We start from the raw sequence: 15,558 nt of genomic DNA, 5'->3' as shown, positions 1-15,558 counted from the left end.
TCTACGTTTTTTTTGCAGAGTAAGGAATATATACTGCCCTTAGCTCTTAGGATAGGAACATTTCGTTGAGCTTGCGGCTTTATACTGAAGTTTTGCTCAAAGAATTGGTGTCCTCTCTCCCCTGGGAGGAATTCTGCAAAGGGGTGGTAATATAACGACAGCTTCGCTTGAAATTTGGTCTCTGCACGAGATAGTTTGCTGAAGAGATACAAATTTCTCTTTGTTGGAAAGACCGGCAAGCGGTTTTCTATATGTCACTAACTGCTTTTGGCAAGTCTTGCATATGGCTCAAGATGGACTTAAACTGGCCTTTAAGGAATAACGTGTTGAAATTAAAATGTTGGGATGACGCTACCAAATGTCCTGAGCAGTAGATATCCCCACGAGATTATTTGATTTGAATTTATATTTATCTGTCTGTACTGAAAGAATAAATAAGCTGCATCTGCTTTAAGCAACTCTGTGATTTTAGTTTAACTTGTTACTGGTTTTGGGTTTCCATTGTTGTTTTTTTTTTTCCTTTTTTCAGATAACACCGTGATACGAGACTTATTTATTGAAATATATTTTCAGGAATGAAGTAGACAAGCAACATAGAAAAGGTGTAATTATTTATAAGTAATGACAGTTCATTTATCTTTAGACGCATATTTGTTCTTTGTGATTAACCCAAAAAGTCTTTGGTGGAAGCAAGGAAACAAATACCTGTATTTGTATAGACCTAAAGTCTGCTGGGGGATAAATCATGCCGTTCGCCTCAGAGTTTTTCATACAAGCGAGCCTCGGTGTAAATGGGCCAGAAGCAGAACATTTTGGTATAACAAATACATTTACAGCCATGACTTTTTGTACTACAGAGTCTCTAAACTTTTAACTTCTTCTTCCAAAGGACTTGCAAAAGTGAACAATCGCATGTCACGAATTAAGAGTACCATAGAATCTGTTTCAAAGGCAGTGTCTGGCACTCACAGTGAGCTGGTTTCACGGATAGCTCGATTAAAGTCACACTCAGGTACTCTGGGAAAAGCAAATAAAAGTAATGCAGATGCAAATAACATCAATGCAAATCTAGAAAATGATAAACAAGTCACAGATGCCAGAACTCAGGATTGCAACAGAGGCCCAGCTGCAAAGAAATCCACTTGTGCAAATGAAAACTGGGAGTCTATGTTAGTAAGTTCAAGTGGCACTTACCAAGATAGTCCAGAAGATTCAGCGTCTACTAAAACCCACCTTTTTCATATAAGCTGCTTTTCTACAAATTTTGGAGAGACTTACAACTTCGTAGCTGATCATATAAACGGGTACTTTAATTATAATTCTGTTATGGATCAAGAGAAAAAAAGGAATGCTTTATTACAGGACTCTAAAAGCGAAGAGAGGAATAAGCTCGATTCATCAGAAAATACTGTAATGAGTGAAGAAAAGACAGTGGATTCAGCAGCTGCTGTAGCTCCTGAAGCAGAGACTGTGGGTCCTGAAAAGACAGATACTGCTCTTCCAGTTTCCACTAAAAAAAGTATTGCAAACTTTCTTTCATATCCCAGTAACAGTGTACAAGCTTTTGTAGACAGTTACATTGGTGGGTTGGTTCCCAAGTTACGATCCGACACAAAAGTTGTTTCACAAGAAAAGAGTAAACAACCAGAACAAGAAGGGTCTGAGAAAGGTGAGGAGGACAAAGGAAAAGAGGCTAAGACCGCAGAAGAGAGGGAAAAGCATCTGTCTCTTCAGAGAGAAAAGGCAAGTCTTCGTTTAGTGTTCTTTCTTCATATATTATTTCTATGCGTATGTATATTTTATACAAGTGTATATATACACGTGTATATACCGATTTGTAAACTTATGTATATATACACATATAGTTACATAAATAAGTACATACCTATGTATGTACTTACATACAAGTACATGTGTATGTACGCATACGTTTATATGTGTACATACATATAAGTACATATGTACTTACATAAGTATATATGTATATACACCTATATAAAAACTATATAAATTTATATATACATAGTATATGTAAGTTATATGTAAACTTACATATACATATATGTACTTATACATAAGAATATATACCATGTATATATAAAAAAAATATATACACACTGTATAAAAATGTGTATATACTCTTTATATAAGTACATATATGTATATATAAGTTTATATGTAAGTGTATATACACACGTGTGTGTATAGTAGATACATATATTTAGCTCATATATATGTAGAGAGAGATTACATAAATACAGATAGATAGATCTAGTTGCTTTTTTTTTGTTGTAATTAGAGTAAGCTTACGCTCCTCCATGGTCCAAATGGTATGATTTCAGAGTTGCCCTGAAAATACATGTGAGTACATGCTGACACGATTGTTTGGTGTATTGTTGCTGAGAGCTGCCTTTATTTTTCTAGTAAACAAAGAGTCCAAAGGTTGCCTGTTTACATTTAAGCAATGCTTACTTGGAGCCTGTAGCAGATGTCTAAGTACAACGTGCTGTCCGTTACTTCTGAGAAATCTTAAAATAACAGTTTGGAATTAATCTTGCCAAATTTTACACATTTCTTAGAGTAGTTTTATGTTATTTGTATAACTTTATCTTTTTTTAGATTATTGCAAGAGTGAGTATTGATAACAGGACTCGAGCTTTAGTTCAAGCCCTACGAAGATCCTCTAATCGAAGAGTCTGTATCAGCAGGGTTGAAGAACTGACCTATCATCTTCTAGAATTTCCAGAGAGCAGAGGAGTTGCAATTAAGGTGCAAATAGTCTTTATGCTTAGACAAAAAATAAATATCTGACAGACGATTGACATAGAATAACATAAAACTTTCTTCTGTGCTTTTGTGGGCTAGTTGTATTTTCTGTTTGTAAAGATTACAATGTGAATGTCTCTTTTTTTTTTTTTCTTATAGCTATTTTTTAGCTGGTTCAAGCAGATTTGTATGCAAACTGTCAGTAGTTTAGCTAAAGACTCTTAAGGTTGCAATGTTTAATTTAGAAGCATACAGCATCGTCATGTGGATAGATAGTATAGCTTATTCTAGTGGTAGATGAAGGTCGTACACTGTGTCCTCTGTTGCAATTGACCAGACGGGAATGTACGGTACAGTTGATCTGCATATGCACAACAGTTTTTATGCTTGTTTGCATGCTTCCTTCGAAGAGAGATGACAAGAGTGGAGTATAACCATCAAATAAGTTCATGTAATCTAGTCCTACTCATTCTCTTTCCTGCAGTGAGAGGACAGGAGGTGGGTGGTAGACTATTCTAGCAGTACTAGCCAAATCACAGCATTTGTCATGCCTTTTTCCACAAGATGTGACAGATGTGTGACATAGATTGTAGAATTGCTGGAGAAGAGATCTTTGGGAATGGAGTGCAGGCCAGATGAATCATCTGAGCAGGGTACCGGTCAGGCATCCACGTGAATAGATGTGAATTACTTTATTATGAAAGAGTACATTCACTACTCCCATTTTGATTATAATACTGTATATCTTTGTGATAATAATTGTACATTTAAAAATTACTCAGTGTAAAGAAGAATTTTAATTTTTGTTTTGTTTTAATATTAGTGTACTTAGAAGGCATTTCCTGTTTTGAAGCAGTGTGATACTTATTCAGCAGAATCTGGGCTTTTAGCTATACTTGGTGTGCTCCATACTTGAGTTTATGCTTGGCCAACGTGACATTAAAGTCAACAAAACTAAACTGCTGGTAAATACAGCTTTTCTAGCTATTAGAAAGATTTACATTTCACCTTGATTGTTTAATTCTGATACGTAGTCACTATAGCAATGAGGCGCATATGACATAATATTGGAGTCCTTTCTTTCCCTTGTTAGAAAGAGAGATGGGTAAATACAGATTTAAAGAAGCTTTCTTCTGAGTTTAACTAATATATTACTTTTATACTTAAATGCCAAACTAGTAAATTTACGCATGGATTCTTTTGGTATAAACATACTTTTAGAATGAAATATCTCTGTATTTATCAATAGGAAAAATTAATCCCATGCCTACTGCGTCTGAGACAGGCAAATGACGAAAGTCTTCAGGCTGCTGTTAGAGAGACTTTAGCTATACTTGGATATACAGACCCTGTGAAAGGCTGGGGCATTCGAGTCCTCACTATTGATGGAGGAGGAACAAGGTAAAATCTCTGGTTTTTTTATATACTTGTAGCCTTTTTCATACTGTAACTGGAAATAAAATTTCAAATTCTCTTTGATAAGTTTTTGCCCAAAGATGCAATTTATGCTTTACAGTTCTGTTACATTTGACTGTCCAAGTGATGGGTGGTATTTTTGTATGCATTTGTGCTTAAATTTCCATGCATTAGTAGTCCTATGACACTGAAATTACTTACCCATTTAAAGTTGGCTACACACTTAAGTGCTTGGATTGGCTCTTTCTCCTTTTGAAAGTAAATTAAATGGTTATTTGAGTTAGTCTGCTCACAAGTCTAATCTCAGAAATACAAAATTAGTGTGAAATGCCAGAAGTAAATTTGTACTCTTATGATTGTGTTGACTTAGTAATACAAAAAAAGTTCTTGTACTTGTTTGGAGGGTGACCTGCCTTAGCAGGGCTGGTCTCATATGAAAGAATGAATAGGCTAGTGGTGAAAGCTTCTCTAGCCATGCTGTTGATTTATATTTCTTCTACAACGAACACTTTTTTAATTTATGCACCACATGTCCTTAGTTACATGTGCTCTAGTTCTGCATGAATTTATGCATCTGCCACAATTTGTAAAGAGTAGTAGCAGAAGCACGTTCATTAAATTTGAAGTCTGATGTTTACTAAAAGCTGTGTTTTCAGGCATATTTGAAGAAATCTTGTTGGCAAATACTTACTGATTCGCAAATTTTTATCGGTAGAAAGTGAAGTATGAAGTCATTGCAAAAATACAGTTTCACGAACTTTTTGTTTCCCCATAGTATTTCTTTACTTGCATCAAAATCAGTTGTCTTCAATAAGGAGTAAGCGTATGTCGCAACTTCAACATTTGTGTTTCCAAAAGTTCATTGTAAACCATAAAGATTTTACACAGTAGAAAGAAGGATGCTATATGTGTAAATACAGTGTGTTAATTTTTCCGTTAGATTTCTAGGGGAGTGACATTGGAAGACACCTTATCTTTAGAAAGTGGTATCTACATCTATAGTGCCAAGTGAAACAAGTCCAGAGAGTGAGCCTGAGTACTGACTATGGGCTGTTGTGCCACGTAATTGGTGGTGCTCAGCTGGTTATAGTTTTGGACTGGGTTGCCTAGTGCTCTTCAGCACAAGCCAGGACAGATTTGGGGGCAGCATGCGGGAGGTGCCATTCTCAGCAGAATGTGTTGGCAGGATGGTACTTGGTTTGGTGCTCCTTTTGCCATACACAGTTCTGTAGCTTTAGCCCAGCAGAATTAGCACCTTTGCGTGCCAGATACTCTGTTTCGTGCTATAAAAGCACAGGTCTGATGGTCTGGAATGCACCTCTCCCATTATTTCCGACACATCGTATTGAGGCAAAAAACCCACAGACAGAAAAATACTGTGTCCTGAGGCGCATTATATAGCCCTGTTAAGACCAAACTTTAAGTGCTGTGTGTTGTGGATGCAGCTAAAATCTATCCCGAGTCTACATCCACAGAAGATGATCATCCCTGAGCCTTTGCTACAAATCAGTATGGCTGTAGCTGTTGAGTACTATTTTTGGTATGCCTGAGCATGTCATTTATATTTAGTATTCATCATTCCATTGTAATTGTGTTCTGCTACTCTTTCATTCCCTGAAATATTCAGGATTCTTACTGTTGTAGTTACTCAGTTATAATTAGTTATAATTAAGCAAAGGTGGGCTTAATTAGAGCTATTAAAATAAAACTACCATTGTATGTGAAGGGTTTTTTTTGTGTTTCAGGGGGTTAGTTGCACTTCAGACTCTACGGAAACTAGAAGAACTAACTGGAAAGCAGGTTCATCAACTTTTTGACTACATTTGTGGTGTAAGCACAGGTAACTGTTAAGCCACAAGTTGGAATTTTGCTATGAATATAGTGAAAGAACATCTGAGAGTAAATGTAGATTTTGCAGAACTTGCCAGTTTCTGACTTTGAGTGTAAATTGGGAAAGTACAGGTGTGATTTTTAAAGTCTTTCTTTTTTTCTTCTGAATAAGAAGATCCATGATTCATGATACACTTGTAACTTCAAACTGATTTATGATTTTTTCAACGAATGTGAAACCTTCATTTTGCACACAGATACAAATACCTTGGATGTTTATGGGGCTTTACAGACGACTAAGGTAACGTCTCTCAGGGACTGATACTGGGCCAATAGTGTTTTCTGTCTTTATTAACGATCTGCACAGCAGGACAGAGCGTGCTGGTAGCAAGATTTTGGATGACGCTAAATTAGAGGAAGTGGTCAGTACAGTGATGCCCTCTGTTCAGATTGGCCTGTACAGGCTGGAGAAATGGCTTGACAGGAACAACCTAAGGTTCAATAAAGCCATGTACGAAGCCCTCCGTCTGAGGTGGGCTGAATGCCTAGAAACCTAGAAACTTGCAGAAAAAGACCTGGTCTTGTTGGAACAAGTTGAACATGAATCATTAGTGTACCCTCTCAGCAGAGAAAGCTGACCGCATATGGGCTGTATGCACAAGAACATACCCAACAGATTAAGGGTCTCTGTTTGGCCACTGTATGCCTAGTTTTGGGCTCCTCAGTAAACCCTTAATCTGTTGGGTATGTTCTTGTACATACTGAGTGAGTCTGGCAGAGGGCCAAGTAGATGGTCAGCGACTGGAGGTCATGACATAGAGGGAGAGAGTTTAAAACCCAGCAAGAACTGGGTTTATTCAGCCTTAAGAAGAGAGGCCTTATTGCTGTTTCAACTAATGGGAGAATACAGAGAAGATGGAGCTAGACTCTTCTTGAAGGTGCACAGTGATAGGAGAAAAGCTAACAGACAAGTTGGAATATGGGAAGTTACAATTAGGTGTAAGGAATCATGTTTTCCGTGCAAGGATGGTCAGACACTGGAAGGAGTTGCCTGCGCAGGCTGTGAAATCTCTGTCCTTGGAGAGACTCAAAACGCGGCTGAACATGTCCTGAGTAACCTGTTCTAACTGAACCTGTTTGAACAGGAGGTTGGACTAGATGACCTTTAGAGGTCCCTCCCAGCCTTAAGTACTCTGTGACTCGATGGTAAGTTACTCCTCCCTAGGAAGTAGGAAACTCTAAAGCATGAGTTTCTTTTTAAAAGGCAGTCATCTCTTTCAGAAATCATGCTAGACCAGTAGCAGCGTAATGCTGATTTCTAACATAAGAGGTATGCTGTAGTTCAGTAGCTCAGTTTCCTTTAGAAACCCACATTCTTCAATTTTTTTTGCACTATGCTTATCTTCCATACAGTTTAATTCAGAAATAATATTAAATGAAGATTACCATGAGTAGATATAATGTTCATGTTTCCAGAGATCTGCTTAATAGTCTCAAAATAGTAGAGAAGAGGAGAATGTTTAGGTCTACTAGACAGGATTTGTTTGTAGGCACAATATAGTTTCCTGCTTTACATTTTTAATGATCTTTGGAAAAAATCCTTTGTTAGTTAATTGAGCAGTAAGTGGTTGGGTTTTTTGGAAGATAGTTTCACTACAAAACACTTCTTTAATGTCTCCTTCAATCATAATAAAGATATTTTATCTTGTATAGAGAGACCTGGTGTTCTCAATTCGATCCCACTACTCTGATTAGAACTAACTTTATTCTTAATTCTTCATCCAATTTTGGGTTTTGTAACTGCTACTAAGTACTTAACGTGTTCTTTTAAGCTTTGTTTACACTCTCAAGCTTTTGTCTGCAGTAGTCCAGCTTGCAATAATAGGTGACAAGAAATGGCTGGGAGAGGTTGTACGTATCTGTCAGCATGTGCTAGCAGTGTACTTTACCATTTCGGTTTGTGTTGACGGTACATATGCCAATAGGATTTGCAGAAGCTTGCAGCTGGATGAATTGTGGTTTATAAAAGTGATGTATTAAATGATAGGAAGGATGCCTCTTGTGCATTACAGTCCTCTTTCTTTTTTTTTTTTTTTCCTGCTGTGGTTTTCATATCTCTTAATATCATTTAGCTGTTTTGCCTTTGAGGTTTAGAAATAATCAGTTTGCTGTGAATTCAGCATCACAGAGGCTGTCTTTGTAGTTAGCTTCCCTGTACTTCTCTTCACTGGTGGTCATAGGGTGTAAATGCAGGCAGTCACAGAGAAAATCTGCGAGCACATGCAACACAGTGGTAGCCACCGAACGTTTTTTTTATGGGGAACCAAGTTAATGTAAATTGTGTACTGAGTTTGTGCGTGTTCTGTGCAAAAATCCAGAGATGAAAACAGGGCAGTTGAGAAGAGGAAGTGCCATTGCCCCATGAACTGAGCTGCTGGGAATTCTGTAAGTGAGGGTGATTATCACTGTCCTCCAGAGTATGACATGCTTTTACAGATGCACAGAGCACTTAACCCACTGAGGTTAACTTATGTGCAGGTATGCTGTGGATGTGGCTTGTATGTTCTTTTCACTGCTCATGCGGTCTCCCCGTATATCAAAGATACTATTATAGAGCTGGAAGCATCCTTAGGAGGTGATCTCATTTCCCAAGGGAAGGATCAGCTGTGTGTGTTTCACTATTGACAATTTTCTAAGATTTTGAATCATGTCAGACCTCTTCAGAAAATCTGTGCTAGTGCTCCACTGTCTTTACGTTTGGGGAAAAAAAAAAATCCAAATGTCTAATGTGGATCTTCCTGTTGCAGTTCAGATTTGTTTCCTCTTGTCCTGACTCCCCAGAGACATGGATAACAGATTCTTTCTTTTCTCTTCGAAGCAGCCTTCTGTGCATTTAAAGGCTTTTGTCGTAGCCTGTTTACTCAGGCTTTCCTTACAGACTGATTTCCTTGACCTGTGATTGTTTTTGGGGGATTTTTTTTGTGTGGTTTTTCTTCTTGTCAGTTGGTCCACATCTTTTTTGAAGAATGTCATTCAGATCCAGATACAGCACTTCAGCTGAAGTCTTACTAGTACTGAATAAGGAAGGAATACTTTTGTCTTTCAGGTTATATTCTTGCCTATCGTGTGTCTTATTAGCCAACTGTATCCCTGTGTTCTTCAAGTTATGCTCCTTAGCCTCCCAGGTTTTATTTTAGTATTTTTTTCCCCCTGAAGTGATGGCTGTCAAGGCTGAGATGGTGGCTGGAGCGTAGGAGTCTGTGATACAGAGCAGGATGTGATGGAAGCATCAGAAACTTTTTTCACTGGACTATCAGATAGAGCCTGCACTATATCTTTGATTTTGACCTTACTCTCCTGTGAGTGTCTTGTTACCATCCAGCGGGTTTCAGCAAAGCCTTTTAACGTACCTTCACTCTGATATTATCTGCTGCCACTTGTGTGCTCATGTTGACTGCAGTTTTTTGGTGCTGTTTCTCAGGAGGTGAAGTGAAAATGAGTTTGCATTTGGTATGAATTTTGGCTCTTTGGCTTTGAAACTGTTCACCAAAATAGCAAACGCATGATATTATAGAATTGGTGCTGGAGATTTAAGAGGAAAAGAAGGTAGCAAAGGATTTGCCTGATTCAGGAAAATGGTCTTTCTCTGCTGCTAGATGTTTAGTCTGTGTTGAATACAGGCATTTGGTGATTTGGCAGTTGAGTAAGTTTCTCTTGATGAAACTTTGATGTGTCCAGTAGGCCCAGGTTATTTTGAGCATGTGTGCTACTTTTTAAAAAATTGAGACCATCAAATCCACTGACACTCAGCTATCATGGTGGTGGGGTGATTTGTGAGAGTGAAAGAAGCTTGGAAGTCATGTTTCCTTTAAAGTCATCTGTAACTTTCTTTATGTAGCTCTTTCTGCATATGTGTTTTATTCTTACTCTATTTCAAGAATTTACTCCTTTTTAAATTAATTTTATTCAAACCTATTGCATTCATTTCCAAATTGGAAAAATCATGTGTCCTAATTATTCATAATGCTTAATTACATGTCCTCACAGTATTGCACAATTAGATTGGTTTGTGATTAGATTAGATTAGAAAGGTTGTATATGTCACTTTCAGTTTAATATATCTAAGAATTGTAGTGATGCATTGTGTTTTTCCACAGTCTTTTTAATGGTATTCTGCAACCATGCTTTTTGGATACTGTTGTTTTGTTCCTACAAGGGTAGGTCATAATTTTTTTAGGCACACACTAGATGGCAGTATGTATGAATGACTAATTATAAATGATTGCAACCAAATGTATTCCAAACTAGTCAAAACTCCCTTCTTTTTTACAGAATTTTCCTAGAATTTTTCTTTACTGACTCAGAGTTTGCCAGAGAGCAAGTAATGCTCCAAATATATTTTTTAGTACCACAGCATAGATTTCTCTTACTCATTTTCCTTTCCAAATAAAGCAGTAGATTTAATTTGCTTTCTGCCATGTACATGTTTGCAGGGATGAAATCTGCGAAATGAAATAATGCCATGTGTCAACTTCTCATAGTTCTGTTTTTGAAAGTAGACTCTTCCTATCGTGCATATGTCCTTTAAAACATAGTTTGTGATCTTATAGTGATCTAAATTTTAGGAATTCCTAAATTCCTAATCACTTTTGGGAATTTAGTGATACAAATGTCAATTAATCTTCCCTTTTCAAGATAGATATTCTGCTAACCTATGAACTACATTAAATGGTAATCCATCTTTATAATCTTACTCCAGGCTATATTTTACATTTCAAAATATTTCTTTTTCAGGAGCAATATTAGCGTTTATGTTGGGGTTGTTCCATATCCCTCTGGATGATTGTGAAGAACTGTATCGCAAATTAGGATCAGACGTTTTTAAGCAGAATGTCATTGTTGGAACAGTCAAAATGGGTTGGAGCCACGCCTTTTATGACAGTGATATCTGGGAAAAAATGCTCAAGTAAGTAAAAAATGATCAGGTGAAAAATAATTAGTGTAATGTGTGAGAGCGCCTTTGGTTTTGTTATTGTTTCACTGGTAAGGAAATTCTTAGAACAACTAGAAAGGATTAGCATATACTCTCACTCTTTTGAAATAGCTGTTTCCATATTTCCCAAAGCATTGAAAGCCTTTAACATAATGATTTTTGTTTCTGGGGAGTAAAGTAAGCTTTAGTGCACTGATGTCTGATTATATTCCTGTATGCTTGCCAACTCTGCTTGATTTGACTCATTATGGATCTGCTACAAATTTTACTAGCCACCTGCTGTGCCTTTTTTCTTATAGGAGACATGGTGAGAAATGAAATAATGTGCTGTAGTTGGGATTTTTAATCTTAGCTGCTATATGGAGGGGGTTTGCCCATTGCCCTTTTCTTTGAAAAGGGACATGAGTTGTAAGGATTGCAATGAAAAAATATCTGCTGTGTCAGAGTTGCCAGTGAAATTTGACCATAGATACGTATACAAATGCATTACTGACTATTCGGGAAAAGTCACTGGAAGAAATTATTAAAACTTATTACAAGTTTTATTACTTAGTTTTATTCATCTGTATTTGTATTGATAGTTCCATTGTTTATAATTTTTAGCAAACTAATGTCATAGTTTCCCAAACAGTGTAAGCTGGCACTGCTAGTAAAAGAACTGAAACAATCTTCTCTGGGAGCAAATGTAAAATGGTAAAAAGCTTCTTTGGATAAGCAATGACAGGTTCCTTTAGGAACATGATTAATGTGTTTTATGAGATTGAAAGAGTTTTTTCTAGACATTATAGTGGGAATACCTGTGCTGCCTGCGTTTTAAGCATCTTGCTTCTTTGCTGAAGTGGAGAGAGAGGCTTCCAAGCACCACTTCTCTCTGCTTTTGCATATTTTTAGGAATAAATGTCTTTATCAAATGAATATCACGAGTTTTTCTTCTCAGATATCATATCTGGAGTTCCTGGTTTTTTAGAAAAGATTTTTGTCTGTCTTTCCTCTTTTCCTCCCCTGCCTAACTAAAAAGTGTTGTGAAAATCAGAGTTACCTCATGTGAAAAGTATTATAAATGCCTTTAATTAAAATGCTGTTATTCTTTGCAACTACATGTAACACATGAGGGAGGTAAAGCACTCTACTCCTGTGCAATGGAGAGAAGCCAGGCAATTACTATACTATCCATAGATTAAATGAAAAATTAAATTTACTGATCAACAAATGACTTTCTGTTGACCTAATTTTGCAGTGTTGAAGGGAGATGCTATGCCTACACAACATTTTATTGAAACAGTAGGGATTCCTGCAGGCTTCTTTGTGGTGCAGAAGCCTAGAACTAAGAAGGGAATTGAAAGGTTATATAGCATCTCTTTATGGCATTAAGAAGGTCAGGTCTAACTTTCAGTCGTTGCATGGGAGAACTGCTTTATGTTCTGTTTTAAATTTAAAAGCCTTACCTGTGCTGGGTGAGTTTTTGTTGTTTAAATGGTAGTAGACTTGTCAGCCTTGCTTGAAATAGGGTGTATCCATTTACAGTATACAGGCATGCAATATACCTTTAGCCCTACCATAATATTGATGGTATTATTTTCTGTTAGAAAGTATTCTTGCTGAAAATAATGAAGCTAATGTTGCATTAGGCTAATGTTGCATGCATTCATAAGGCATACTATAAATTCCCTTTCAGAAAATGACAACTAATTTGGGTTAACTAACTTCTTATTCTGAGTGCTGTAGGAAATTGATTTTGTGTCCTACGTATATGCTTATCTTAACTCTTACGTATTCCTTGAATTGCATTTTGAGGACTGGTTTTAATCGGTTACTTTTATTACTTTGTGCAGAAAATTATGCTTACCGTACATCAGTCTGTGTAATGCTATATTGAATTGCATTTGTAAGAAGAACCTGGCTTATAGTTCCAAATTTTCTGTTTTCTTTTGACTGTTGTTTACATATACCATTTTCTTCTTTCATACTGTCTTGAGAAACTACTGGCGAAATTTGATGAGCAGCTAGGGCTTTGCACAAGCTAACTAAAATCCCATACTGGGAATTTGTAATCTTGAGAAGCAATAAAGCACTGTATAGAGGGTAGGGGTAAAAGTTACATGTTGGAAGTTTATAACAAGTTATATGTTTCCATATAGGAAAATGGATAATGCATGTGTTTGGGATTACAAGTAATAATACTTCAAACCAGTATTTGTTACGCAAATTGAAGTGTAAATTGAGGCTGCTCTCCAGTGACTAGACGGGCAACACATTCTGTACCAGTTGGTCACTCCAGACATACTTAACAGATTTTGCAGCATTATCAGGAAGATGTTCTGTATTTTTTATGGAACACGCAATAGAAGTCTCTCCTGTAGTTTCAGTAAAGACCTCATAGTTTCCTGGTACTTTGTTGTTGTTGTTAGAAGGGGGTGAAAGTTACAATTTTGCCTTTTGAACTGAAGGATGCTCTTTCTCCAGACTATTTGGTTGCACCCTGGCTGTAGCCCATTACAATGTTTCTTTAGGCATATGGTTGGCAATATGTTCTTCATAGCATTAGTGGAATAAGTCATCGCGTCGAGTCACTAATATTGCAACAAAGAGCAACATTTGTAAAGGAGACTTGTTCAGGTAGATCATGTCTAGAGGACATAGGTCACAGACAGACACAAACAAAGCAGATAAATGGAAAAATGGGATGGCAAGTGAGATTATGTGTAAAGTAATAACCCATGAGTGGAAAGCTGTAAAATGCTTACAGGATTTAGACTAACTTTAATATCAAAAGTGATTTAGGTGTTGTTATGGACAGTTCAATGAAACATCTGTATGCTTGTGGTCAAACAAGATGACTCAGTGTGTGATGGTTGGGATTGAAAATACAGAAAATATTTTAATGCTGTTACATTAATCCATAATACAGTTTCATTTAAAATAGTATTTACAGTTCCAGTTACCCCATTTTAGAGAATGTTTCTGTTGCAGGATTGGTAAAAAGTAGCCAGTGACCTAAAGACAACCCACACAAAGAAATTAGGACTCTTTCTCGTTAAAAAAAGCAAACAAGTTAAAGCAGTAATTTGAGATAGTAAGATATCTTGAGAATTACCATTCCCATTTTTTCTTCAAGAACAAGGAACCATTCAATAAAATTAAAATTAGGGGACTTTCTCTTTTAACACAGTATGTGAATAAACTGGAATTAATTGTGTTGTGACTTCAGTAAAGAAAATAATTGAACAGTGAGGCTTGACAAAGACATTTATATAGTACACAATTATAGTATTAATGCTAGCAACAGAACTAAAATAAATTTGGAGGTGGTATTAAACTTTTATCTTTAGACCTTAATGTCTAAAGTTGCATAGTAGTTTAAGGGATTTCTTGTACCTACTCTGAAGCATCAGTTCCTGGCCTTCATAAGAAACAAGATGTGAGGAAGTGATTACTCAGTTTGACAGTTCCTGTAATTAGGCAGTGGATATTGCTTATGCAGTTTTTTAATCTTTTTCAGGGTTTGGTAAAAAATATCTAATACAGATATTTAGGAAGAAGTAGATGAAAGTGATGCAAATCAATAGGTGTCTTTCATATCTCACCTCTGTCAATCTCATCTTTTATTTCTGAATATTCCTACTTCATGGTTCTGTGTGCCTTCGTCTCCTTCTGTAATCAATTAGTGAGTGCAGATGGCACTCTTCCCCTTCTGGCTGGTGACTGTGCGACTGGAATTAATGCATTTATTGGAAAAAATAAAATAAAACAGCACTATTGATGTAAGAGTTGCAGTCTTCGATCATAGGACTAGAAGCTGTCCCCCTTCCTCCCTGTCAAGGACACGTACACAGCCATCCTTCAAGCACTGATATCCACTAGTGGAACAGTAAATTGTCCTACCTCCAAATAGAATTTACTATCTACATTGAGGACTACTGCTATTGTAGCATTTAAAGCTTCTTTTATCTTCTGACCTGACTAGATTGATAAAGGTGTTGTTTTTAACAGTGGAAGCGCTACTACCTACTCTCACAGTAGTGTGAGCTATAGATGGATGGTCTCTTAACAGCGACACATGGAATCACCTTACTTAAAAAGTGTGGCAATACTGAAAACGGTCTTTGCAGAATAAGGTAGATGCACCTTACACAGTGCACAGATGCACCTGTGTTTGTGTGGGCTGTGTTCAATGGGAGGAAGAAAACTTGCTGATTTAAATGAAAGCCTGTTTGGAATCGTTATGGATGAGCACCCACTGCGTAGAGTTTTATACCTTTACTGTGAGCAAATCAAAGTTGAAATAGATGCTGATACAAGATGATTGGCTAGTATGCTGATATCCTTTAGTCTCCTGCACTATGCAGGAGGGCTACCTTCTAGTTAGCAATTAGAATACCGACCCTAATGCTGATGTGATGATAAATTACAATGCTGGCCATTCGTGTGATTTCACTGTCAGATTTATAAAATGTATGCATGTGAAAAAATCCCACCTGAAAAATGGATGTTAAATGCATATTGAATTATTGTTATGGAAGACTACACGTAGATGTTTTAACTTTCTTCTAAGT

The 15,558-nt window shown here is 36.8% G+C and overlaps 1 protein-coding gene across 3 annotated transcripts in view; it reads left to right on the top strand.

Moving 5' to 3' along the window:
• Positions 1-511: 511 nt before the first annotated feature.
• Positions 512-15,558, top strand: part of PNPLA8 (patatin-like phospholipase domain containing 8) — a 45,563-nt gene continuing 30,516 nt past the window's right edge. The window contains exons 1-6 of one of the 3 annotated variants that reach the window (XM_009327630.1): positions 527-602; positions 890-1,743; positions 2,620-2,769; positions 4,016-4,167; positions 5,928-6,022; positions 10,807-10,978. In XM_009327630.1, the coding sequence (XP_009325905.1) occupies positions 913-1,743; positions 2,620-2,769; positions 4,016-4,167; positions 5,928-6,022; positions 10,807-10,978 (1,400 nt within the window). In that variant the 5' untranslated portion in view covers positions 527-602; positions 890-912. Of the gene's footprint in view, positions 1,744-2,619; positions 2,770-4,015; positions 4,168-5,927; positions 6,023-10,806; positions 10,979-15,558 lie in introns of all 3 variants that reach the window. The other 2 variants (XM_009327628.1, XM_009327629.1) reach the window with 2 other exon arrangements.

This window comes from Pygoscelis adeliae, unplaced genomic scaffold (genome assembly GCF_000699105.1).
Source record: "Pygoscelis adeliae isolate BGI_AS28 unplaced genomic scaffold, ASM69910v1 Scaffold113, whole genome shotgun sequence".
NCBI lineage: Eukaryota > Metazoa > Chordata > Aves > Sphenisciformes > Spheniscidae > Pygoscelis > Pygoscelis adeliae.
This window is presented reverse-complemented; position numbering and strand designations above follow the sequence as displayed.